General features: G+C 42.9%; 1 protein-coding gene across 1 annotated transcript in view; it reads right to left on the minus strand.

The window, feature by feature from the left end:
• The window catches only part of SLC27A2 (solute carrier family 27 member 2), a 46,485-nt gene extending 33,836 nt beyond the window's left edge, over positions 1-12,649 (minus strand). Inside the window, exons 1-2 of the mRNA XM_001502007.5 lie at positions 11,792-12,649; positions 985-1,194 (exon numbers count right to left, since the gene is read on the minus strand). Coding sequence (XP_001502057.1) covers positions 985-1,194; positions 11,792-12,269 — 688 coding nt within the window. The 5' untranslated portion in view covers positions 12,270-12,649. The remainder of the gene's footprint in view (positions 1-984; positions 1,195-11,791) is intronic.
• Positions 12,650-21,674: the final 9,025 nt, after the last annotated feature.

The following is a 21,674-nucleotide window of genomic DNA, read 5'->3' on the forward strand; positions in this document are numbered from 1 at the left end:
TGTCCTCCTTTTAAATATATCCCTCAGGTTTCATATTATTACATTTTGGTAACATTCTGCCTGGCCTAGAGTAGGCAGACACTAAATATCTGTTAAATGGATGAACTAGGAGGTATTGTGGCAGAGTGGTCAGTTGTATGAGCTGTGGAGTCAGCCTACCAAGGTGAATCCTGACACTTCTACTTCTTATCTTGGGAAGTTCTTGAAATCTCTAAGTGCCAGTTTCTGAATCTGTAAAATGGGAATAAGAGTAGTACCTATCTTAAGGGTGGTGGGAGAGTTGTAGGAACATATGCTATAAAGCTCCTAAGAGAGGGCCTAGTACATCCTACCCTTAATAGTGCCTGTTCCATATAGCAGTGTTCCAATAACACTGTTAATTGGCAGTGTTTTTTCTTGGTGGCTCATAAAATAATAGTGCAGCTTACAGTTGAAGCCATCCTAAATTTGATGAAATATAGTATTTTAGGCCCTGAGCTAGAGCCATCCTACACCTGCAGCACCAAAGAGCTCCAAGTCAGTGATGAATAGGTGGATGATAGTGGTGAAAATATTATATAAATATAACCCATTATTGTCCTATAGTATTCTCTGGTATTCCATTTATAATTGGTTACATATTATATATGGACTATGAATATAATATAATCAAAATACAATCATTAAAAAATAAACAATTATTAAAAAAATTCTAACAACTTATTCAGTGCCAAATTTCATCCATTGTCATACCTATTTTTGTAGTTCTTGGTTAACCTCTTTTTCTGTTCTACATACCAACTAGGGGGAAATCTGCTTGGAGAAACTCAAATGGGATCATATGCTATGAAATAAGATCAGTTCCCACGGGCAAAGAGCTAAATCCTCTCACGTATTAGTTATCTGATAAATTTCGCCAAAGAAAGAGAACATTTGAAAACCTAGCCCAAATTTAACTCCTTCAGGATAGGTGCATTTCTTTGAGAATCCTCTCTTTATTTTTACCTGTGGTTCCAGAAGTATAAATGTACAAGGCAGGAGTGGAGAAAGTGACTTCCGACCTCCACGATTCTGGAATGGGTTCCGTCGACACTTCATCCACCTTGTCCAGCAAAGAGTCGATCCCATCTGTGTTAGAAGTTCTGCTCACATAATAAACAGACACATCATCTTTTTTCAGGCTTGGCAGCACCTCTTCAATAGCTTCTTGTAATTCTTAATTTAACAAGAAAAAAAAATCCAAACAAATTTAATTAGTCCATTAACATTTTATCAGTGCAATAAACTTTATGGTATTTGTTTTCAGTATAATTTTTGCTAAAATGTCTAGACATGACAAGTCATGCTTATAGTTATGCATTTTTAAACATAGAATTTGCCACATCTGAAAATATCACACGATTCCAATAGTTGAGGGAAGGCTGGGTTTTGATGGTTTCATAAGCAGCAGATGGTTGGTTAAAATCTGTACAAACAAATGGACGTATGGGTAAAAACCAAAGGATATAGTGCATAAATTATACACATGTTTGGCATACATCTCAAAATTCTCCAGAAATGAATTTAGTTATTCCTAATATGTGCCCCACAAGACCAGCGATAAAAAGAAAAAAGAAAATTTAAGGAAGGAGAAGAGAAATGAAAATAAGAGAGCTGCGCTAAATAACAAAGATGATAGAAGCCAACTTTATATACCATATTTTCATTTTTTTTCCCACACATCAGTAACAAGTAGTTCCACTAGGAAGGTTCAGCGATCTGAGAAATAACCTCCAAATTTCATAAGCACATTCTCTGGTCTGAGGCAAAAAGGACTGATTAGCATGTTTTTCAGACTGTGGGTCACAATACAGTAGTGGATTGTTAAAGTTTAAAGTGACCAGTATTTAAAAAAATTAAGAGAGAATGAAATAGAACATTTCAGAGCATATCACACATAGTAACAGGTAAGTATTGTTTTTAAAAAAGTTTTGTTTCAGTTATGTGGTGTCTGAGCACTGGGTCACACACAAATGTATTGTTTTTTCTTGCCTGAGGAAGATTCGCCCTGAGCTAACATCTCTTGCCAATCTTCCTCTATTTTATAGGTGGGTCATTGCCATAGCATGCTGACGAGTGGTGTAGGTCCGTGCCCGGGATCCAAACCTGTGAACCCAAGCTTCCGAAGCAGAGTGCGCTGAACTTGACCACTATGCAAAGGGGCTGGCCCCCCACAAATGTATTTTTCACTGCAGTTCAAGGTCAAAAAATTTTAAAGGCACTGAGTTAATATGTAAACCACATTTCATGTTTGCCACTGGATTTCTGTGCCCTTAAACCATAAGATGAGATGGCCTTTAAACTCACTTGTCTTGAATTGTGATAACTGAAGTGAATAGACTTATTCTTAATGGGAAGGTGACTCAGTACCCCTGGGAATTACCTTGGGGAGCCTATACCTGATTCATCTGATATGCTTTGTTTTTCAGATGTTGTGTATGATGTCTCCATCAAGACAAGAAATATCATCTGGATAGACGCATTTAAAAAGTTTTAAAGCATGTTAACCAAAGGACTCATGCACTTGGTAAAATAAATCAAATAGTACAAAAGGGTTTATAATGAAAATCAGTAGGTCCTTACCCCACCTGTCCTCACAACGAAACCTTTTGCTCAGATGCAATCACTTTCAGTTTTTTTTAGCTGTTTCTTCTGGCAATCACCTCTCCATCACCAAAGAATGTGCTTTTCCTGCTATCTCTGACCTATCAATTTTGATCCCCACCTCCATTTTACCCCGTCTACTCCCAACAGTTATGATCTTTACTTTACTTTATCTGGGTTAATGGTATTTACATCTATTCTGAGACATAATTCTGTCTTCCCAGCGTTGCCTATGGGTTGGCTCTAGAAGATGAAAACCAATCATCAAGATCGACAAGATGGTGACTAAGTATCTATCATTCACGGCAGAGCCAAATAAAATACTCTAACCATATTTCCTTTCTTGAACTGTTTTCTCCTGGAGTTTCTATTGGCTCTCATTCTTTAATGTACTACTTGCCTCAGTTCTTTTTTCAATCTCTATTAGATGAGCTTCCGTCTTTTTTTGCCCTCCTCTACTCTTTTATTTTGCCTGGTTTCTCTCTCGTTCTTCAGCATTTCAGGAAGATTATAAAAAATATTACTGTTATAAAAGCTGGAGCGGTAACGTCCTAGCCCCTGCCACTGCCTTGGTTCAGGTCCTCACTATATTTCCTGCAGAACATCACAATAGCCTCCTGACCTCCTCCTTGCCTCTAACCTCTCCCTGCTTCCAGTTTATCAGCCACACTACTGCCTGACTTCCCGTTACTGCCCTGTTTAAATTCCTTCAATAGCCTACTATCTACCTTTTGTCCCTTTCCTCTAACCACACTGATCTATATGAATGGGATGTGCCCGTACTCTGCTCGGAATGTGCTCTCACCCACTGGTCACCTGGAAAACTCCAGCTCATCCTTCGAGACTCAGCCTCCGTGCCACCTCTCTCTGTTGCCTTGCCACAGAGTCAAGTTAGCTGCCCCCACCGAAGCCTGCATAGACTTCTCCCAGGGCACTTAGTATGTAGTATGACATGCTTCAGTTCGTTTTCTCCTCTGTTAGACACTGAAAACTTTCAGATTAAAGGATTATAACTTAATCATCTTGGTACCCCCCCAAACACTAGATAAATGCTCAATAAATGTTAATAATTGAAAGAATCTGCACAAAGTATTGTATCAGTCAGTATGGAAGAGACAGAGGAATAAGCGAAAGCTGTTGATTTTAAAGGATTCAGCTCTTGCAATACTGTGAGTTGACAGATCTCTAATAAAATAAAATGCAAAATAATTTCTGTGAAGCAGGTATGGTTTGCATACAAGTAAGGGGTCACAAAAGTAAATTAAAAAACAACTACTATAGCTATTTGAGAATGAAGAAATCTCCTCCTTCCCTTCTGTCTGAGGCTGAGGTGATATAGTCAAATAACGTTCAGAAATTACCTGGATTTGTTCTTACTCCCTTCCTCCCTCTCTCCCAACATTTATCCAGCATCTATTTGAAGAGAGCTCCCCATGTGCCAGGCATGATTCCAAGCACTGGATGCAACAGTGAGCAAACCAGACACTGTCCCTGTTTTCATAGATCTCTGGTCTATTGGCGGAGGAAACAGAAAATGAAATAATCCATTAAAATAAGGTGTCAGAGGTGTCACAATAAGGGAAGGAGATGGTGCTTTGGAAGCACAGGGGAGGGGCACAAAGACATTTCCAAGGAAGTGTTATCTAAACTGAGACCTGAAAGATGAGCAGGCATTGGCAAGAGGAAGATCCACTGAAATTGACTGAGCCTGTTTCTAGTAGAGGGAACAGCATATGCAAAGGCCCAGAGGCAAACAGCATGGTGCCAAAGTAACTAAAAGAGGCTGAAGCTGACTGGAATGGAGAATGGGAGGGGAAGAAGGTTGGGAGAAGAGGCTGGGATGTAGGTAGAGACCTGACTTAAGTCAGGTAAATGGATTGGAGGGGGCAAGACCAGAGATTTGGTAGATTAAGCTTGTTTGCATTAAGGTAGCAACAGGGAGTGGAGAGAAGTCGATGTATTTAAGAGATGTTTGGGAGATGGAATAGACAGGATTTAGTAACAGTCTTGATGAGAGGAAAATTATAGGTCAAAAGGGACTTTAATTTTTTCTGTATTTTTTAAAGGAAAACATACTTAGGCATTAGTTGTATATCTAAAATTAATAATAGTAATAATAAAAGTAAAAGCAAATGTAATTAAGCAGGAGTCATCCTGGATCACAGTTCAAGCAATTTAGCACATGCATCTTCTACTTCATTCATGCTTCTACCTGGCCCTCTGCAGGCATTTAGTTTGTTATCCCTGACCTTTCACAGAAGTCACCTCATCTGAATGGAAGGTCACTGCCCCTGTCCAACACAATTTCCCTGCTCGTCCTCTGGGCTGTTGGTGTAGAATTCGCGTTTGGGCATTGACTTGGGGTTCCAGCGGCTCGGCAACCACACCAGGACACACCTAATATGTCCTATGTAGCAGCCTTCCTTCCTGTAAATGTAACAATCTGAAAGGAAATTCTGGATGTGAATGCCATTTATTAACTACACACTTGATATTCAGCATCTTAAGTCTTTTATAAATATAATTCATGTTTTCTCCTTCACACATGAATTTTTTTTTTTGTAATTCCTATTGTAAAGTCTGCTTAAGATAAAAGTGGTAATCAGCCAGGACACATAGCTCAAATAATCCTATTTGTCATGGGTTGAGTTCCCTGGGTCTCAGATTCTGTGTGCTCTCAGGAACGACACCTGTGAGGTTGCAAGGGAAGTAGACTGGACAGAGGGAGAAGCTGAACTGTGACGCAGTCACAACGGTGGCATCCCTCGGCTGATCCTCTGATCCTATGGGGACTCTGGGCCTGGGATGGCCCTTCAGGGTCGACCCAAATTAAGGGAAGTGGGCTCTACCTTCATGCCTGCCCAACAACCAGTCACTGGATGCAGGCTGGGAGAGGTGGTGCTTGACTTTGGGCAAAGTGGCTTTCTTCAAGCCAGAAAGTTCCGGAAAGGGCCTCAGCTGGCAGCTATCAACTGCCAATGCTCCCAGCAGCTGAGGAACAAGCACCTCAGTCCTGCTGTGGAGATTTGGGCAGCGCATCGCAGCATCCGCTACACCTTTCATTCTTACTGATAACGAAGATTGAAAATATTCACTTGCATAGAACAATTTGTATAGTAGCTTTCCATACATCACTTCACATAATTTCCACAACAACCCTGTGTTCGAAATACCGGCAACCCTGTTGTACAAATGAGGACAGAGGCTCAGCAAGTGTATGCATGGAAGATTACAAACAAAATAAAAAGAATTACCGTGGGCTTCTGGGCATCCCACCTCCTTGTGTTAGCCGTTCAGGTTCAAGTTTTGGTAACGTGCCTTACATTCTGGAAGGTGCTGTCTACTTGACCTTCTGCTCAGTGCTTGTTAAAGCATGTGGATCTGCCTTGAAAGAGTAATATAGGTGATTTCTTGTTCATCTTTTTGATGAAGCATAACCTTGAGCTTTATGAAAAGCTTGGGAATGAGAAATAGTATTCACGGAAAGTTGCCTGAAGGGCGTAGAATAGACCTGTCACTTCTTCAATAGTCTAGGTTTCCATCACGGGTTGAAACAGAACCCCAGAGAAAGCAGTACACATGTGAGTGATAGAAAATTGAGGGATTACAAAATCCCACTTCCCCCCACTTAAAATCTGTCTTGTTAAAAAGAAAATAAAAAAATATCAAGGTAGCATAGAAAGTTTCCCTTCTCCTGCTCCTTTGTTTTTGAAGAAGGGAAGAAGAGAAATTTCTGAATACACAGGCCCATTCCTAGAAAGCAGGGAGAGAGGGCGGGTGGTAATTGGAAGCAATCTTCATCACCAATGTGGCAAGAGGCTACTGGCTACACCTGCAGCTTTCCAATAGGGGAAGCGTTTAATCTTCTAGCTTGTTCTGCTCTTAGATCGCCTCATAGAATGGCTAACTGATGGAGTTTGTTAAAGAAAACACCCTAGAAATGTTTATCAGTAAAGGAAGACCTGAAAAGAAGCCAGTGAAAGGAAATGCGTTCTGATGGAAATTCCGGGATGATTGTGAAACGGTTGGTAGATGAACAAGTCAGGATGGAAGACTTATCTTTTCTTCATTCAGAAAGGCAACAGAATCCCAAACTGGTTCTAACACAGCTCTTGCAGACAGTCTGAAAATAGTTTGAAAAGGCCGTTTGTAACTGGGATGTTGCATTTCCGTCACTGGCAGTTTGGAGTTATAATATTTAATAACCTATCGTCTAGTCTGTACATCAACAGATAGAGGCAGGCATAGGCCTTTCCCTCTCCCTGGCCCCCAAAATCAATCCCCCTAAGATCAGAAAGCTCTTTAACCAAGGTTAAGTCCTGCCAGGAGTAAGTAAATCTTTAACAGGAAAATAGACACTCAGCTTACATTTATGTAACTATATAATTTCTTAATATTACTTTTCATTTCTCTCAAAGTTCTTGCTTATGTGAACTCTTGCTTTCTAAATAGCCCTGGAATCAAGGGGAATTCCTTGTCATGGGGTTACCAAGTCACACCAGGCCTTACATAATTGTTATCATTTGATATCCATAAGCAACCACGTCACCTATCTACCAACTAGCTACTTCCCTATCTCTCAGAGGCCGTGTGTGTGTGTCGGGGGTGGTCCTTTGTAAATACTGGGCCCTTAGACTCATTAGGCAGAATAATCCAAACTCTCTCCTTTCTCAGATTCAATAAGAGTAACAGCTGATTTAGACTTTATTTTGTTTTTACCTCTTCATTCTTTTCTTGTTTCCGAAGAAAAAGAACTTTTAAGTATTCTCAAGTATGTTAGCAAAGTGCTAGTTTGTTTTCAAATGGAGTTGTACAACCACCCCCCTTGCAACCTTTAGTTATGAACAGGCCAAGAAGAAAAGTTTGAGAGAATATCTTTAAGCTAGCTTTCTATTCAGAACTTGGGCTACATGGTTGGGATCCCAGCCCTTGAATACATTACTCATTTGACGTCTGGGTGTCTGTCCTCCACTAGCCTATGCACAGACACTCCCCACTATGGTCCCAGCCCATCCTGTGCTCATCACCAGTTCCCTCTCTGGCAACAAGACCCAGAGAGAGCACCTTTCTCCTACAGTCCACTGGTCAGAGGTAAACAAGTCTGTGGGAGAGTGAGGCTGGGCCTGAGGGAGATTGGGTCTACGTGGATTTTCTCAATTCAGAATACATTTGATCTTTCTTAGCATCATTTTTCCTGCCCTCATGCCCAATCCAATGGTTCTCAAGCTTCAGAGAAGAAAGCCTGTTACAATCAACCAGAATGGTGGAACTCATTAATGCCACAAACATTTATTGAGTGACTACTATGTGCCAGGTATTACTTGGGCATTATTCAAAGATATATAAGAGAATTCTAAGCCTTTGAGACAATCAGGGTGCACTGAGGCAATCATCTAAGTTACTCTTGGGCAGCCCAGAGAAACCAGAGGGGTTGAGATAAGATTATCTCTATACTCTGATCCTTGACTAAAGTTGGCACTGGAAAATTATCTCCTTCCACAGAGGTGAGGCCACTGCTGTTGGCCATTCCTTAGATTCTCTGAGTCCCTATTTTTTCTACAGTAGAGTCTCTTCAGTAAACAATTTAAAAAACGACTACTAAGTCCAGCAAGCTGTTATCCTTACGTAGTAAAACGCTTTAATAAGCATCTCACTGTGTTACAGACCTGATGAAAAACTGCCTCTGGGGTCCCCTTGCGGACGCCCCCTCCCCAACTGCAGTTGCCCAGCTCAGTCATCAGTGCCCTCAAGAAGCCTTCACTCTCTGCTCTTTTTCCCCCCACAGCACTTTGTAGCTCTCTCAGCATACTCATCACATTCTCCTGGGTGTCACAGTCATTTATATACTTGGCTTAATTCTTTTACAGGACTGTAAGATCCTTGACCTAATCATCGTGTCTTCCCATCCCACCATAGCAACTAGCTTGTTCCTTGTGGGGACTCTCTAAATGTTCCTTAATGTGAAAACAGATAGTACCATCTGCTTTTCTTAATCTAACCTCAAAAGTTTGTGACAAGAATTATCCTTCGTCCTGACACTACTTTATAATGAAGTTCTTCTGTTTTAGGACTTTCAATGATGCAATGTCTCTGAACATTATTGGAAGTATTTTCCTTTATCACATTGTTTAAAAGAGGTCCAATTTATTTTTCACAACCTTGCAAAACCAGGTCAAAGGTAATCTAGAACATTTTATAACATTTCTGGATCTCAGTCTTACAGTAGAGAGTATCTTTAACTGTTACTAAGGCCTTGTACAAGAGTAGTTCCTATACCGTGGAACTTCTTGCATGGTTATGTTGAGCCAGGTGGTATAGACCTGGCCAGGGAGCCAATGAAGGAGGTCTGGGTTATCCTTGCAGTAGAAGCACTAGTTTAGTGATGAGCTTAATGCTAGCATAAATGGAAACAAAGCAAATTTACTATTTTCTGGGCTCTTTTGGATGTTTTTTACAAAATATCCTATGTTGTATGAAATTAAATATGCTTTCTTGTTCCGCCTATATTTTATGTTTGGGAAGTTGCTTCAAAAACTACTGGCCCAATAAGTTGGTTTCTATCAACTACAACGTTGATACAGGTTCAAACAGCTGAAGGCAATTTTTCCATGTGATTATGTACATCAGACTCATCTATGGAGAAGGATCCTGAAAAGCACTACAGAGAGTAAATCATATTCTCTGGGAGACCAGTGCTTCTGTTTGATTCAGGGAAGTCTTTGTGAATCTCTGACTTTCTGTAAGTACATTCTGAAGGAATAATTGGGTACTGACATTTCTGAGAGGGTTGAGCTCTGTTAAGCTTTATGAAGAGTCCCCCAATTCAGGACAACTGGATCAATGCTTATGATCAATGCCACTGTGCTGGTCCTTCACACGCACTCCAGAATTTCACAGATAGTTGGAACTCAAGCTCTCTTATTAACTCCATAGCCCTAAGGCTGAAATTCAAAGCACAGAATCAAACCCAGTTGAATTTCCACCCCTCCAATATTTCTAAAGTTTCTCATCTTTATGTACCACGTTCAGATGGTGTAATAAATAAAAAGTACTCTGGACGTGAGAAAAAAACTCAGGTTCTGTCCCCAGCTCTGTGTTGCTAACTAGCCATGTGACCCTAGGCAACTGATATCACCCCTCTGAGCCTTTGTTTGCTCGACTATAAAACAAGTGGAAACTAGGCTGATTGTTTCTCAAAGCCTAGTCCTCAGACCATTTGCTTCAAAATCCTCTGGGGGTGGGGCTTGTTATAAAAATACACATTCCTGGGCCCCACCACAGTCTTATTGAATCAGTGTTTTTTGAGGATGGGGCTCAGGAATCTGTTTCTTAAAACAAGATTCTCAGTTGATTTTCACGTTCCTTGAAATTTCTTTTCTAAACTTTTTATTGAAATATCACACACTCATTAAAGTTAGAGGATTATAGGATTAGAATATTTCTAAGCTCCCTTCCAACTTTAAAGAATTCTAAGAATCAGTCCATTCAACACATTTACACATGGGCGCATTTACCAAGCATGCGACTTTGGACTCTGTTACTCTCTTGGCAGGAACTGTTTCAGGTCAGAGTGTAATCCTGCATGGTGTCCAATAGTCTCTGAGTGACGTGGAATAACTGAATGTTTTTCAAATGCACGGCCTCTCTCAAAGGTCAGTTTACTGCCAGAGAGGGCCGGACGTCCACGGGAAAGTGTGGTTCACATTTGATCTGAACGTCACAATTTCATTATACCCTCCACATAACTGACCTAACATCACACTCAAATGGCAGAGGACTGTTGGCCTGGGTGGGAAAGGAGCTATCCAGTTGTATTTCTGACTTGATTACAAAACCAAAGTCTATTAGTTATTTAAACCCAGACTTCTTTATCAATAAAACTCCCAGTCCTTGACCTCCCTCACAGGGGGGCTGGGGTACCATGCAGGTAAACAGGATTTAAATCCCACCTGAAGTGGTACAAAGATCATCGTGCTAATGACTTCCCTCTGAATTAACTGGTAACTAGATTTGAAAGAGTCTTCCAGTTACTCAGTGGTGAAGTTGTCTCTTTTCCCAGGTAGCTAGAAATTGTTGAGAATTTTCTTGAAAACACCACCCCCTTCAAATAACGTGGCTACCTTTAAAATTATCCCCTTGCTTTTAAACTTCTATACAAAGCCTTCATTTTTTGGATTATTTATTTTACGCCGTGTGAAACAAGTATGTATGTTTCCTACAAGTGAACAGACACCTCATCGTTCTGTGACACTAGGCCGACTGCTTAGCTGGCCTCAGCTATGAAATGAAGGGGGAGAGCAAATGGATGCTAGATCCCTTCCAGCTATAACACTTTACATCCACGAAGAGGCAGGCAGCACGACGGAGGGAAAGCCATGGGTTTTGAAGTTGGACAGACCCAGGTTGGAATTTTAAGCCTCAGTTTCCTTAACTGTATAACAGGGGGTAATAGTATATTATCTCTCAGAGTAATTAAAGTATTCAGCATAGAGCCTGGCACAGAAAGCCATTCCAGAAAGGTGAGGCTTCCTATGGTTCCATGTCTTTCAGCCACACCTGGTTAGGCCTCCTCTCTATGATAGCGTGACAAGCAACCCCTGGTCCTTACTCACGCACAGAGACAAGACTTCTGGGAAGAGAAAACCAGCAGTCCTGTAGGTAACAGGGTCTCAGTTTCTTCCTGGCCTGGTCACTATGAAGTTAGCATGAAGTTACCATTTCAGGTCTCGGTTGAAATGTGGCAGGAAGTAACAACAGAACCAAACGGCACTACTGCTGTAGATGCAGTGGGAGTTCACAAGGGCACTGCGGCAGATTCCCCAAAGTCTTCTCCTTGGGGATCAGGTGAGGTCAGCTTTTCTCTGCAGTGAGAATTCACCTCTCTGGCCTCAATAGTCTCATCTACAAAGTCTGATAGTAAACCCTACCTACTGTGAAGATTAAAAGCACCACTATATGGATAGTGCTTAGTTTAGTGCCTGGCACGGTCAGCTTCCACAGCAGGCCGTTCTAATCGATAATTAGCGTTTCGAGGAAGGGTTGTCATCCCCTCTCCCTACCTCTCCAGTTCCGATCTGAATCTCCCTCTCCAACCCCTATACCACGCTGTGGCAGGTTCATGAAGGTGCGGAGGAGCCCAGTACCAGGGCGGGACAGTCCCCAGGCTCACCTGGCGAGACAAGTAGGACCTTCGCTCCGCAGCACTGGAAACAGTGCAACAGGGACTTGGCGCGGATGTTGTAGTTGAGGCACGCCATGGGACAGCCTAGCTTCATCAGCCCCAGCCACAGCCACAAGTAGGTCGGTTCATTGCCCATGAAGATCGCCACGCAGTCGCCCTGGCGCAGGCCGACGTGGTCGTGCAGTGCCCGCGCCACCTGGTTGCTGCGCCGGTCCACCTGAGCGTAGGTGAACGTCTCGTCGCGGAAGAGCACGAAAGGCTTGTGCGGCGTCTGGCGCACCTTCTCCAGGAAGCCATGCAGGATGGTGCGCACCGGTCGGCGCCGCTCGCAGCTGCGCGCCCGCCGGGCCACGCCGGCCACCCGCAGGAAGTAGCCCAGGTCCTGGAAGAGGTAGGGGCAGCAGAGGTTCACTAGCAGCGGCAGGAGCAGCAGCCCCGCCAGGGCCGTGTAGATGGCGGGCAGCATGACGGTGGCGGGGCCCCCAGTCCCCGCGAGGGCAGAGGGCGCACTCTGGGCGTGCAGCGCGGCGGCGGCGAGGGGCACGCTTGGGCGGACGGCGGGCGGACTGCACAGGGGCGCAGGGCGAGGCTGGGGCGACGGCGGAGCGCCTGGACTGCCAGCACCACCGCGGGCTCTCGGGCAGGTGGAGTGGTGTGTGGGTGCCGGGGATTCCGGGCGGGACCGACCGGCTGAGCCCGCCCCCTCGTGGGGGTGCAGTCACCTGCGCGCCCGGCGGGCCCCTGCGGTCCTCCCTCGGCGGGGAAGGCGCCTCTGAGGCTCCCTGGCAGCTTGGCCACCGCTCTGCCTGAGTCTGGAGGTCTGGGGTCAAGTCTGGACTCCTCTCTGTCGTGACCGAAGGACTTTACCCCTCGGAGCCACAGTTTCCTTATCAAAATAGTGATAATAAGACGGACTTAGCGGATGATGATAAGACTGAAGGAGATAGTGCAGGTGTAGAGCTATGGCTATTTATTGCTACCACTAGTAGAGTACTTCATAGAGATGACTTATTGTTAGTATCAATAAAGTGCCTTATAAATGCTAGACAGTCCTATTATTTATTAGTAGTGGGTACCAGGTGCCACTGCCAAATCAGAATCCCATCCATCTCTCTTTCCTGGTCCCAGGAGCTATCCGCCTGGTCTCTCTTTGTTTCTCAGATTTGCGTCGCCTGCCTAACCCCAGCCCAATTGCCAGGCGGTCTCCTGTGGCAAGGATTTCAAGGTGGAACAAAAGCGCCAGTGATTGTCATCTCCAGCTCATCCCAGCTCCCGGGCAGACAGTGAGGACAGGACGTGCTAGCGCCCCCTGCCCAGCTAGCCCAGATTTGGCGAGAAGTAGCGCCACACTGCCACCTGAAATCAAACTGGCGATATTTTGATTTGTTTTAATACTCTATTCTAAGTGATCTTTTTCCCCTTGTATGTTGGCAATTCTCAAGTATTGTCAGCCCAATTCAACACGCATTTACTAAGCGCCTCTGTCAGAGAATAGTACAACAGAGGAAATTAAACATGATTGGCGTTTCTTAAAAGCCATTTTAATGTGACCCTTTCTTTTAATTTCCCTTAGTTCCCCTCTGTTTCTATGCAGAGTGAATGCTTGCTGCTTGCTACTGAGGGTCAGGAGCTAAGTAAAGCAGTTTTACTTTCTCTCCTGTCCTGCATTCATCCATCTTATTCTTATGAGATAACCACAAGTAATGAATGCCTACTCCTGCAAGACATTCTGCTAGGGGCTTCCCTGTATTATATTTTTGGAGCCTCACAGTCATCTAAGAGTGGCATTTTCGTGCTTATTTGCAGACAGGAAAGGGACGCTTAGAGAGATGAGTTAAGATAGCTAGTCAGTGATGCGTGGGTTTTGGAACTGTGCCTGTTTGATCCCAGGGTCCTCTCTTAGCAACCAGGTTATGCTGCCCTCCTATTTGCTGGGTTTCTATCTATGTCTTCTTTTTCCCTCTGCATTTTTTTTTTCCTTTTACAATCTCCCCCTCCCCCATTTTTTAGCCCCCTCTTTTTATCCCTGGGAACTGCTCAAGCAACCCTTTCCCGTTTCCTGACTCTCACGGCTGCTCCAGCTACCATCTAATGACTGGTTGCATCATTTCCCTAGGGAGTTGGTGGGGGCCTTTGTTATCCCCGAGGAGAAGCCTGTAGTGTTAATCAAAGTACAGGTCAGGACAGAAATCATCTGATGTGCACGTCTTCTTTCATGTTGAAGCTCAGAGCCAGCCCTCCCTGTCCATCCAATGCCACCCCCATCCCTTTACGGCTAGTCACTTCAAAGCCTCCTAGATCCCTCTTGTTTTTTTCCTTAAACAGCTCCTCTCTAGAGTGCTAGCTCACCACAAATGCCCACTTTCTTCTTCCTTATTCTGATGATCACTTTAGCCTGGTGCATCAGCAGTTTTCAGTGGCAAGTGAAAGAGAAGACCCAAACTGACTTATGCGGAAATTGCAGAGCCCAGGGATAGTATAGGCTTCACGGCAGCCCTCATCTATGGCTTAAGCATTGGGACCTGGGCCCAGTTTCCCTTTCACCGCTTCTCTGCTCCACCTCCTCCCATCTCCTGTAGTAGGCTCTACAGACGTGATCCAAAGATGGCTGCCAACACCTTAGGGTTCCATGCTTTCTGTGTCAACTTCAGACAGAAATATAAGAACTTTTTTCTTACGAGTCCTCATTAAAAAAAACAAAAGAAAAGGAAATAAAAGAATAGAAAAGAAAAGAAATCTCTGACTGGATTATGTGCCCATCCCTGAACCAATCTTTGTGGGCTGGGAGAAGAGAAGTGCTGATTAGTTTAAGCCAATCAGGGCTCACCCTTGGAGCTGGGGTATAGTCAATCCCACCAACACCATATTGTGGAAAATATCAAGGTATTATTAAAAAGTGAGAGGGAGAGGTGGGGGAGAAGAAATGAATTTGGGGAGGCAATTAGCAAATATTTGCTATCTATCTGTCTATCATCTATCTATCTTGGAACTCTTCTTCCCAATGATTCTAGCTTTGAACGTGTGTAAGTGAGCAAAACTGAGGCCATTTTACTGTGCTAAATGGGCCCAGCTTCTCTTCTGTGTGACTACTTGCTGCTCTGTACATACTCTAAGAAATCCACGTGCTCTCCTGATTTATGGCCTCTGCTTACAGTATGTACTCCCTGATAGCTTAATAAATTAAAACTTTGTTCTGTGGGTTTCTCTCCAGGAATAGTCTGACCACAGGTGGGAAACACACCTACAAGGTTATCCATCACAGCTGACAGAAGAGTGGAACAATGTGATGCCTGGAGACCAACATCCCTGGACCCTCTCCTTACTGTCCGTTTTCTCTATATAATTGCCTTAAGATTCTGTAATCCTGGAAGATGGTTTATTTGAGACATCTTCCTGATTATGCCAGCTAATTGAATTAAAACTTACCTTTCTTGATTCCTAGCTCTTTGTGATTAATTGGCTCAGACCACAGCGAGCAGAGTGAGCCCATTACTCAGGGTCACCTGGGCTCCACATGGTGCTCTGCCGCCAGACTAATAGTCTCCTGTGGAAGTCTTGGCCTCGATAGACAATTGTCACTATTTGTACAGCACACTGGAATACCTCTGGGCTGGAGCTGATCGGATGCCCTGGGTCCTGCCTGGCTCCTTTGATGGGGGAGGGGCTTGCTAGCTTAGCCCAGTGCTTACCCATCCTAGGAATATTTGCTGGGGAGCTCTGGTCAAGTTTGAACTTCAAACTTTATTTTCTGGCTCTTCTGAATCTGAGTTGAACATTCACTACACTCAACCAACAAATATTTATTTAATTTCTACTATGAGCAGAACATCCATTAGGCACTAAGTATTTAAAAATTGGCCAAAACTTAATTCCAACTACTCCTTTTCAAGAACACTTTGTTATAGCAAGTCTAGTCTACACCCTCCTAAAAATGCCCCGCACATTCCTCTCTCTAGGGCTTTATTCTTGCCTATTTCCACCCTGAACTCTGCACATCCCACCTCTCCACTAAGGCAGTGGTTCGTAGATTTCTGGATTTCTCGGTCCAGTAGCATTTCAAAACAAAGTTAGAAACCCAAAGTATCAACTTTAAAATTTTTTGAGTAAATGCAGCTTCCCTCCAACCAACTACAGTCTATTTTCATTATTATCTCAGTAAAAAGGGAAGTATAACTGAACTGTACACTTATAAATGGTTAAAATATTTACTTTTATGTTATGTGTACTTTACCACAGAAATATACAAAAAAGAGAAAAATACATAAAAGTACACACAAAAAGGAAAATATAATCCTTTTCAAGAAAGGCTGAAGACAACAATAGACCAAGATATGAAAAAGATAGAAATTAAAATATTTTTGAATGCAGAAAATACAACTTAAATTTGGTTTATTCTATCATATAGAAATTATTTCTATACAAGTTTGTCCATTTGGAAATATAAATTGAACAGTGAAGCAGGAAGCAGACCCAAGTCTTGGGCATTGATAGAATTTAGGATCGTTTCAGCACTGACATCTGAAACATGGAGCCGCTCCACTTCCTTACCCTCAGTGGACCTCCTTGATCCCCGCGTCCCCCGTGCCGCCACGTCCACAGAGCATACTTGTTTCCTTCATCAAGAGTCTTGTCCCTCCATGGCCAGTCACTTCCAAGCAGTCTCCTAAACTCCTCTTTTCCTTAAACTTTCTACCCAGAAAGCTAGGTTACCTCAAATGCCCTCTTTCTTCTGTCCTATTCTGGGACATCGCAGGAGTGAGTACTGCAGTGCATGCTGACAGCTTCAGCCTGGGTCAGGACTTCCCTGCTGCTTCACCTCCATGCATCCATCTCTGCTGATGTCTTAGAGACGGCCTCCCGGTGGCAGTTCCCTGCTCCCTTCAAAGTCCCCAATCCCAACCTCAAATGTTCTTTTAAAGTAGATGCTCTCTCCTCCTACTTAATGGAGGTGAAGTAGCCCACTGGTTCTTAAATTTCACAGGCATCAGAATCACTCAGAGAACACGTTAAAACACAGCTTGCTAAGCCCCGCTTATTTTTGCTAAGAATTTCCAATTCAATAAGTCTTTGGTGAGGCGAAAGAATTCACATTTCTAAGAAGTTACCAGACAATGTCGATGCTGCTGGTCCAGGGACCACACTTGGAGAACCACTGACTTAGCCCCAGTGGTTTCCACACTGCTCAGCAGAGCCCCAGGTCTTCTGAGGAGGCACTGAGAATTCCTTGCACAGCGTGGGAGGAGAAGGGCTCTGGGATCCTACCCCAGCTCCAATCAGAGCAGCTCCATATATATCTGTTTTACGTATTTGAGTTCCATGTAGATCTCATGTGAAAAACGTGTTCCAAAATCGTTATCTTTTAAATCCTCCAGCCCATGTGGCTCTATCCCTTGTACTGACCTTATAAACCTACCATATAGTTGGCTCTTTACTGTTTCATGCCTGTTAATTTTGCCTTCCCAACTAGAATTCAACTTCCTGGGATGAAGTGATGGGAAAGAGCACGAGACTTGAGGTCAGAAGACCCGGGTTCAAGTCCTCGTCTGTCACGCATAGGCTGAGTACCTGTAGGTTAAGTTACCTGAGCTCTCGCAGTGCCCTGTGTTAATTTTGTAGGCCTTGAGGCTCCTAATGCATCGGGACTATTGTTAACAAAAATATGTAGGTTATGAAACCTGCTGCTTTTGTGACGTTACTGACTACAAATAGGAACTTTACATGACTGATTCCTTCAGTGGTTTGTAGGAAAGTTCATGTCCAACTCTGTTGTCTGCTGTGAGTCAATCACATTCATTTTATTTATTTATTTATTCTTTTTTATTTATTTAATTTTTGTAATTGAAGTACCATTGGTTTATATAAATTTCAGGCGTACATCGTTATATCTCGACTTCTGTGTAGACTACATCATTTTTACCACCAAAAGTCTAGTTCCCATCCGTCATCGTACAAATATGCCCTTTTACCCGTTTTGCCCTCCTCCCTCCTCGCTTCCCCTCTGGTAACCACCAATCTATTCTTGTGTCTACGTGTTTGTTTTTTTCATTGTTTTTTAATTTTCCACGAGTGAAATCATATGATATTTGGCTTTCTCTTTCTGACTTATTTTGCTTAACATAATACCCTCAAGGTCCATCCATATTGTTGCGCATGGCAAGATTTCATCTTTTTTATGGCTGAGTAGTATTCCATTGTATATATATACACCACATCTTCTTTATCCATTTGTCTGTTGATTGGCACTTAGGTTGTTTCCAAGTCTTGGCTATTGTGAGTAATGCTGCAATGAACGTAAGGGTGCATGTATCTTTTCAAATTAGTGTTTTTTTGTTCTTTGGATAAATACCCATAGGTGGAACAGTTGGGTCATATGATAGTTCTCTTTTTAATTTTTTGAGGAATCTGCGTACTGTTTTCCATGGTGGCTGCACCAGTTTGCATTCCCACCAACAGTGCCTGAGTGTTCCCTTTTCTCTACATCCTCTCCAACGCTTGTTATTTCTTGTCTTGTTACTTATAGCCATTCTGACGAGTGTGAGGTGATATCTCACTGTAGTTTTGATTTGCATTTCCCTAATAATTAGTGATGTAGAACATCTTTTCATGTGCCTGTTGGCCATCTGTATGTCTTCTTTGGGAAAATGTCTGTTCATATCCTCTGCCCATTTTTTAATTGGGTTGTTTGTTTTTTTTTGTTATATTTCGGATATTAACCCCTTATCGGATATATGATTTACAAATATCTTCTCCCAATTAGTAGGTTGTCTTGTTTTGTTGATGATTCCCTTTGCCATGAAGAGGCCTTTTAGTTTGATGTAGTCCCATTTGTTTATTTTTTCTTTTGTTTCCCTTGCCTGAGGAGACAAGATATTCAGAAAGATACTGCTAAGCCTAATGTCAAAGAGTGTACTGCCTATGTTTTCTTCTAGGAGTTTTATGATTTCAGGTCTTATGTTCAAGTCTTTAATCCATTTTGAGTTAATTTGTGTGTATAGTGTAAGATAATGGCCTACTTTCATTTTTTTGCATGTGGCTGTCCAATTTTTCCCACACCATTTATTGAAGAGATTTTCCTTTCTTCATTGTATGCTTTTGTCTCCTTTGTTGAAAATTAGCTGTCCATAGATGTGTGGGTTTCTTTTTGGGCTCTCAGTTCTATTCCATTGATCTGTGTGTCCGTTTTGCTGCTGGTACCATGCTGTTTTGGTTACTATAGCTTTGCAGTATTACTTTGAAATCAGGGAGTGTGATACCCCCAGCTTTGTTCTTTTTTCTCAGTATTGCTTTGGCGGTTTGAGGTCTTTTGTTGTTTCATATACATTTTAGGATTCTTTGTTATATTTCTGCGAAAAATGCTGTTGGGACTTTGATAGGGATTGCATTGGATCTGTAGATTGCTTTAGGAAGCATGGACATTTTAACTACAAGCAAGAATATCTTTCCATTTCAAACACGTTTCTAGAAATGTGAGTGGTCGGTACTCTGTTGAATGCTTAGCATAGTGGCATTTGGGTAGAGATGTAAAGGATGTGTGGGTATTCAGAGAGGGAAATTGTAAGAGTTTGGAGGAGATGGTATCTGCTGAGATTGGCCCTTCTTTTGGAGAATGAAAGCGAGATTGGGAACAATTAGTTGTTGGTATTAGACATGAAGGAGCAGGTCCCCCCTTTTTTGGGCATACTAGTTGTACTTGCTAAATACACAGTCAAGACAAAATACATTTTGACAAAAAGGTGTTTGCTCTCATTAGTTCTGATCAGAATGGCTTTGATTTGGTGTTGAATTCTAACTTAGGGAAAACTCCTAGTGAAATGATTGTTGCCTCTAGTGCTAACATGTGTGCTTCACAAAATTTGGTTTCTACTTGTTCAACAACCCTCTTTCTCCTCTTTTGACATTGCACCGCAATCCACAACTTCTGCCCCCAGTCACAGTGCACCTTCTCCACCCCTGAATGTGTCGATTAATTCTTTACTCCTTATCCACTTTGCCTCTGTTTTTCCTTCTCTTGTAATATCTTATTCTTCCCACTTCTTTTTTTTTTCTCTTAAAGATTGGCACCTGAGTAATATATCTTGCTGGTCTTCTTTTATTTTCTTCTCCTTCTCCCCAAAGTCCCCCAATACACAGTTGTATATTCTAGTTGTGAGTGCCTCTGGTTGTGCTCTTTGGGATACCACCTCAGCATGGCCTGATGAGTGCTGCCATGTCCGCGCCCAGGATCTGAACCAGTGAAACCCTGGGCCACTGAAGCAAGCACACGAACTTAACCACTCGGCCACGGGGCCGGCCCCTTCTTTCTACTTCTTAAGTTTAAAAATTTCTTAGGGTTATGTCTTCAGCCCTCTTCTCTCTAGGCAGCCTCCTCTATTCCCATTGATGCTGAGAAGTCCCAAGTCTAAATATTCAGCCCTACCTTCTCTCCTGAGTTCTAGATCTGATTTGATGTGGCGTACTGAGCACCTCCAGATGAATTCTTTTTTTCAGTCACTCATTTATTAATTTCTTCATTGAGCATTTATTTAAAGTGTACTAGGTGCATGCCACTTCGCAGTGAAGCATGTAGGGCAGGTTAATTATTATTTTCTCATTCCCAGATGAGTAAATTAAGATTCAGGGAGATTAACCAACATGCTGAAGGTCACACACAGCAGGTAAATTGTGGAGCAGGGACTATAACCCAAGTTTTCTGATTCCTAGTTAGGCACTGGTACACAAAGTGCTGTGGGTTGAAAGATGCTGCCCCCTCCCCCCAAAACGATCTACACCCTGAATCAGTGAAGTGATATTTTTTGGAAAAAAGGATCTTTCAGATGTAATTAAGTTAAGGATCTCGAGATGAGATCACTCTGGATTAGGGTGGCCCCCAAATCCAATGACAAAGGTCCTTAGAAGAGAAAAGAAGGGGAGAAGATACACAGAAGAGAAGGCAGTGTGGAGATGGGGACAGATTGGAGCGTTGCCTCTACGAGCCAAGGAAGGCTAAAGACTGCCGGCAGCCACTAGAGGCTAGGAGAGAGGCCTGGACCTGGAGTGGATTCTGTCCCAGAGCCTCCAGAAGGAACCAATCCTGCCAACACCTTGATTTTAGACTTCTGTCCTCCAAAACTGTGAGAGAATAAATTTCTATTGTTCTAAGCCTACGAGTTTGTGCTAATTTGTCACAGTCAATGAATATACTAAGCCACATTATGTTTCAAATAAACTAGGATTCTTACTGCAAGACTGGGATGCTCAGTAGACCAAAAAGTCCAGCAGTTGATGAAGGAGAAAAAAGTACAAAGCTCTGAAGTAAGTTCCACTAATTTCGTTGGAACAATAAGAAACCTTGTGTAACAGGCTTCAAGGAGTGTAAAATTCTCATCTGGGAATCTGAAGTCTCCCATGCAGTCTTAGAGTCCTCTTTTGACCCCAGAACTTAAAACTTCTTGATCATTCATCATGATGGTGATTCAACTTTTATCTGTCACTGTTTTGTACCCCCTGCCATGAATTTCACCCTCACTTTTGTAAGTCGTTCCCCCGTCTCCCTTCGCGCTGCGTGGATTCTGCTTAATGATGTCTTCTGTTGCCTGATGGCATGTGATTGCCTCCTTCTCTCTGCATGACTTTCAGCTTTGGCTCCCTTCTGGCTCAGTTATACTCCAAATTTTCTAGCTCATGTTCATGAGATAACAAATCTGGTAGCCCAAACAAATCACCCACGTACATGATGGTATAGAATTCTTAAAACGAATAGCCATAGGCTGCGCTCCAGCCCACAGAGTACTGCGTTTGAGTCAGGTGCACAGTCCTGGTCCACTCAGCTGTGTGTATTCCTCGGGCTGCATGGAGGCAGGACGCAGGAGGAGGGCGGAGTTTCTTGATTCAA

The sequence above is a fragment of the Equus caballus genome, chromosome 1 (assembly GCF_041296265.1).
Source record: "Equus caballus isolate H_3958 breed thoroughbred chromosome 1, TB-T2T, whole genome shotgun sequence".
Classification (NCBI taxonomy): Eukaryota; Metazoa; Chordata; class Mammalia; order Perissodactyla; family Equidae; genus Equus; species Equus caballus.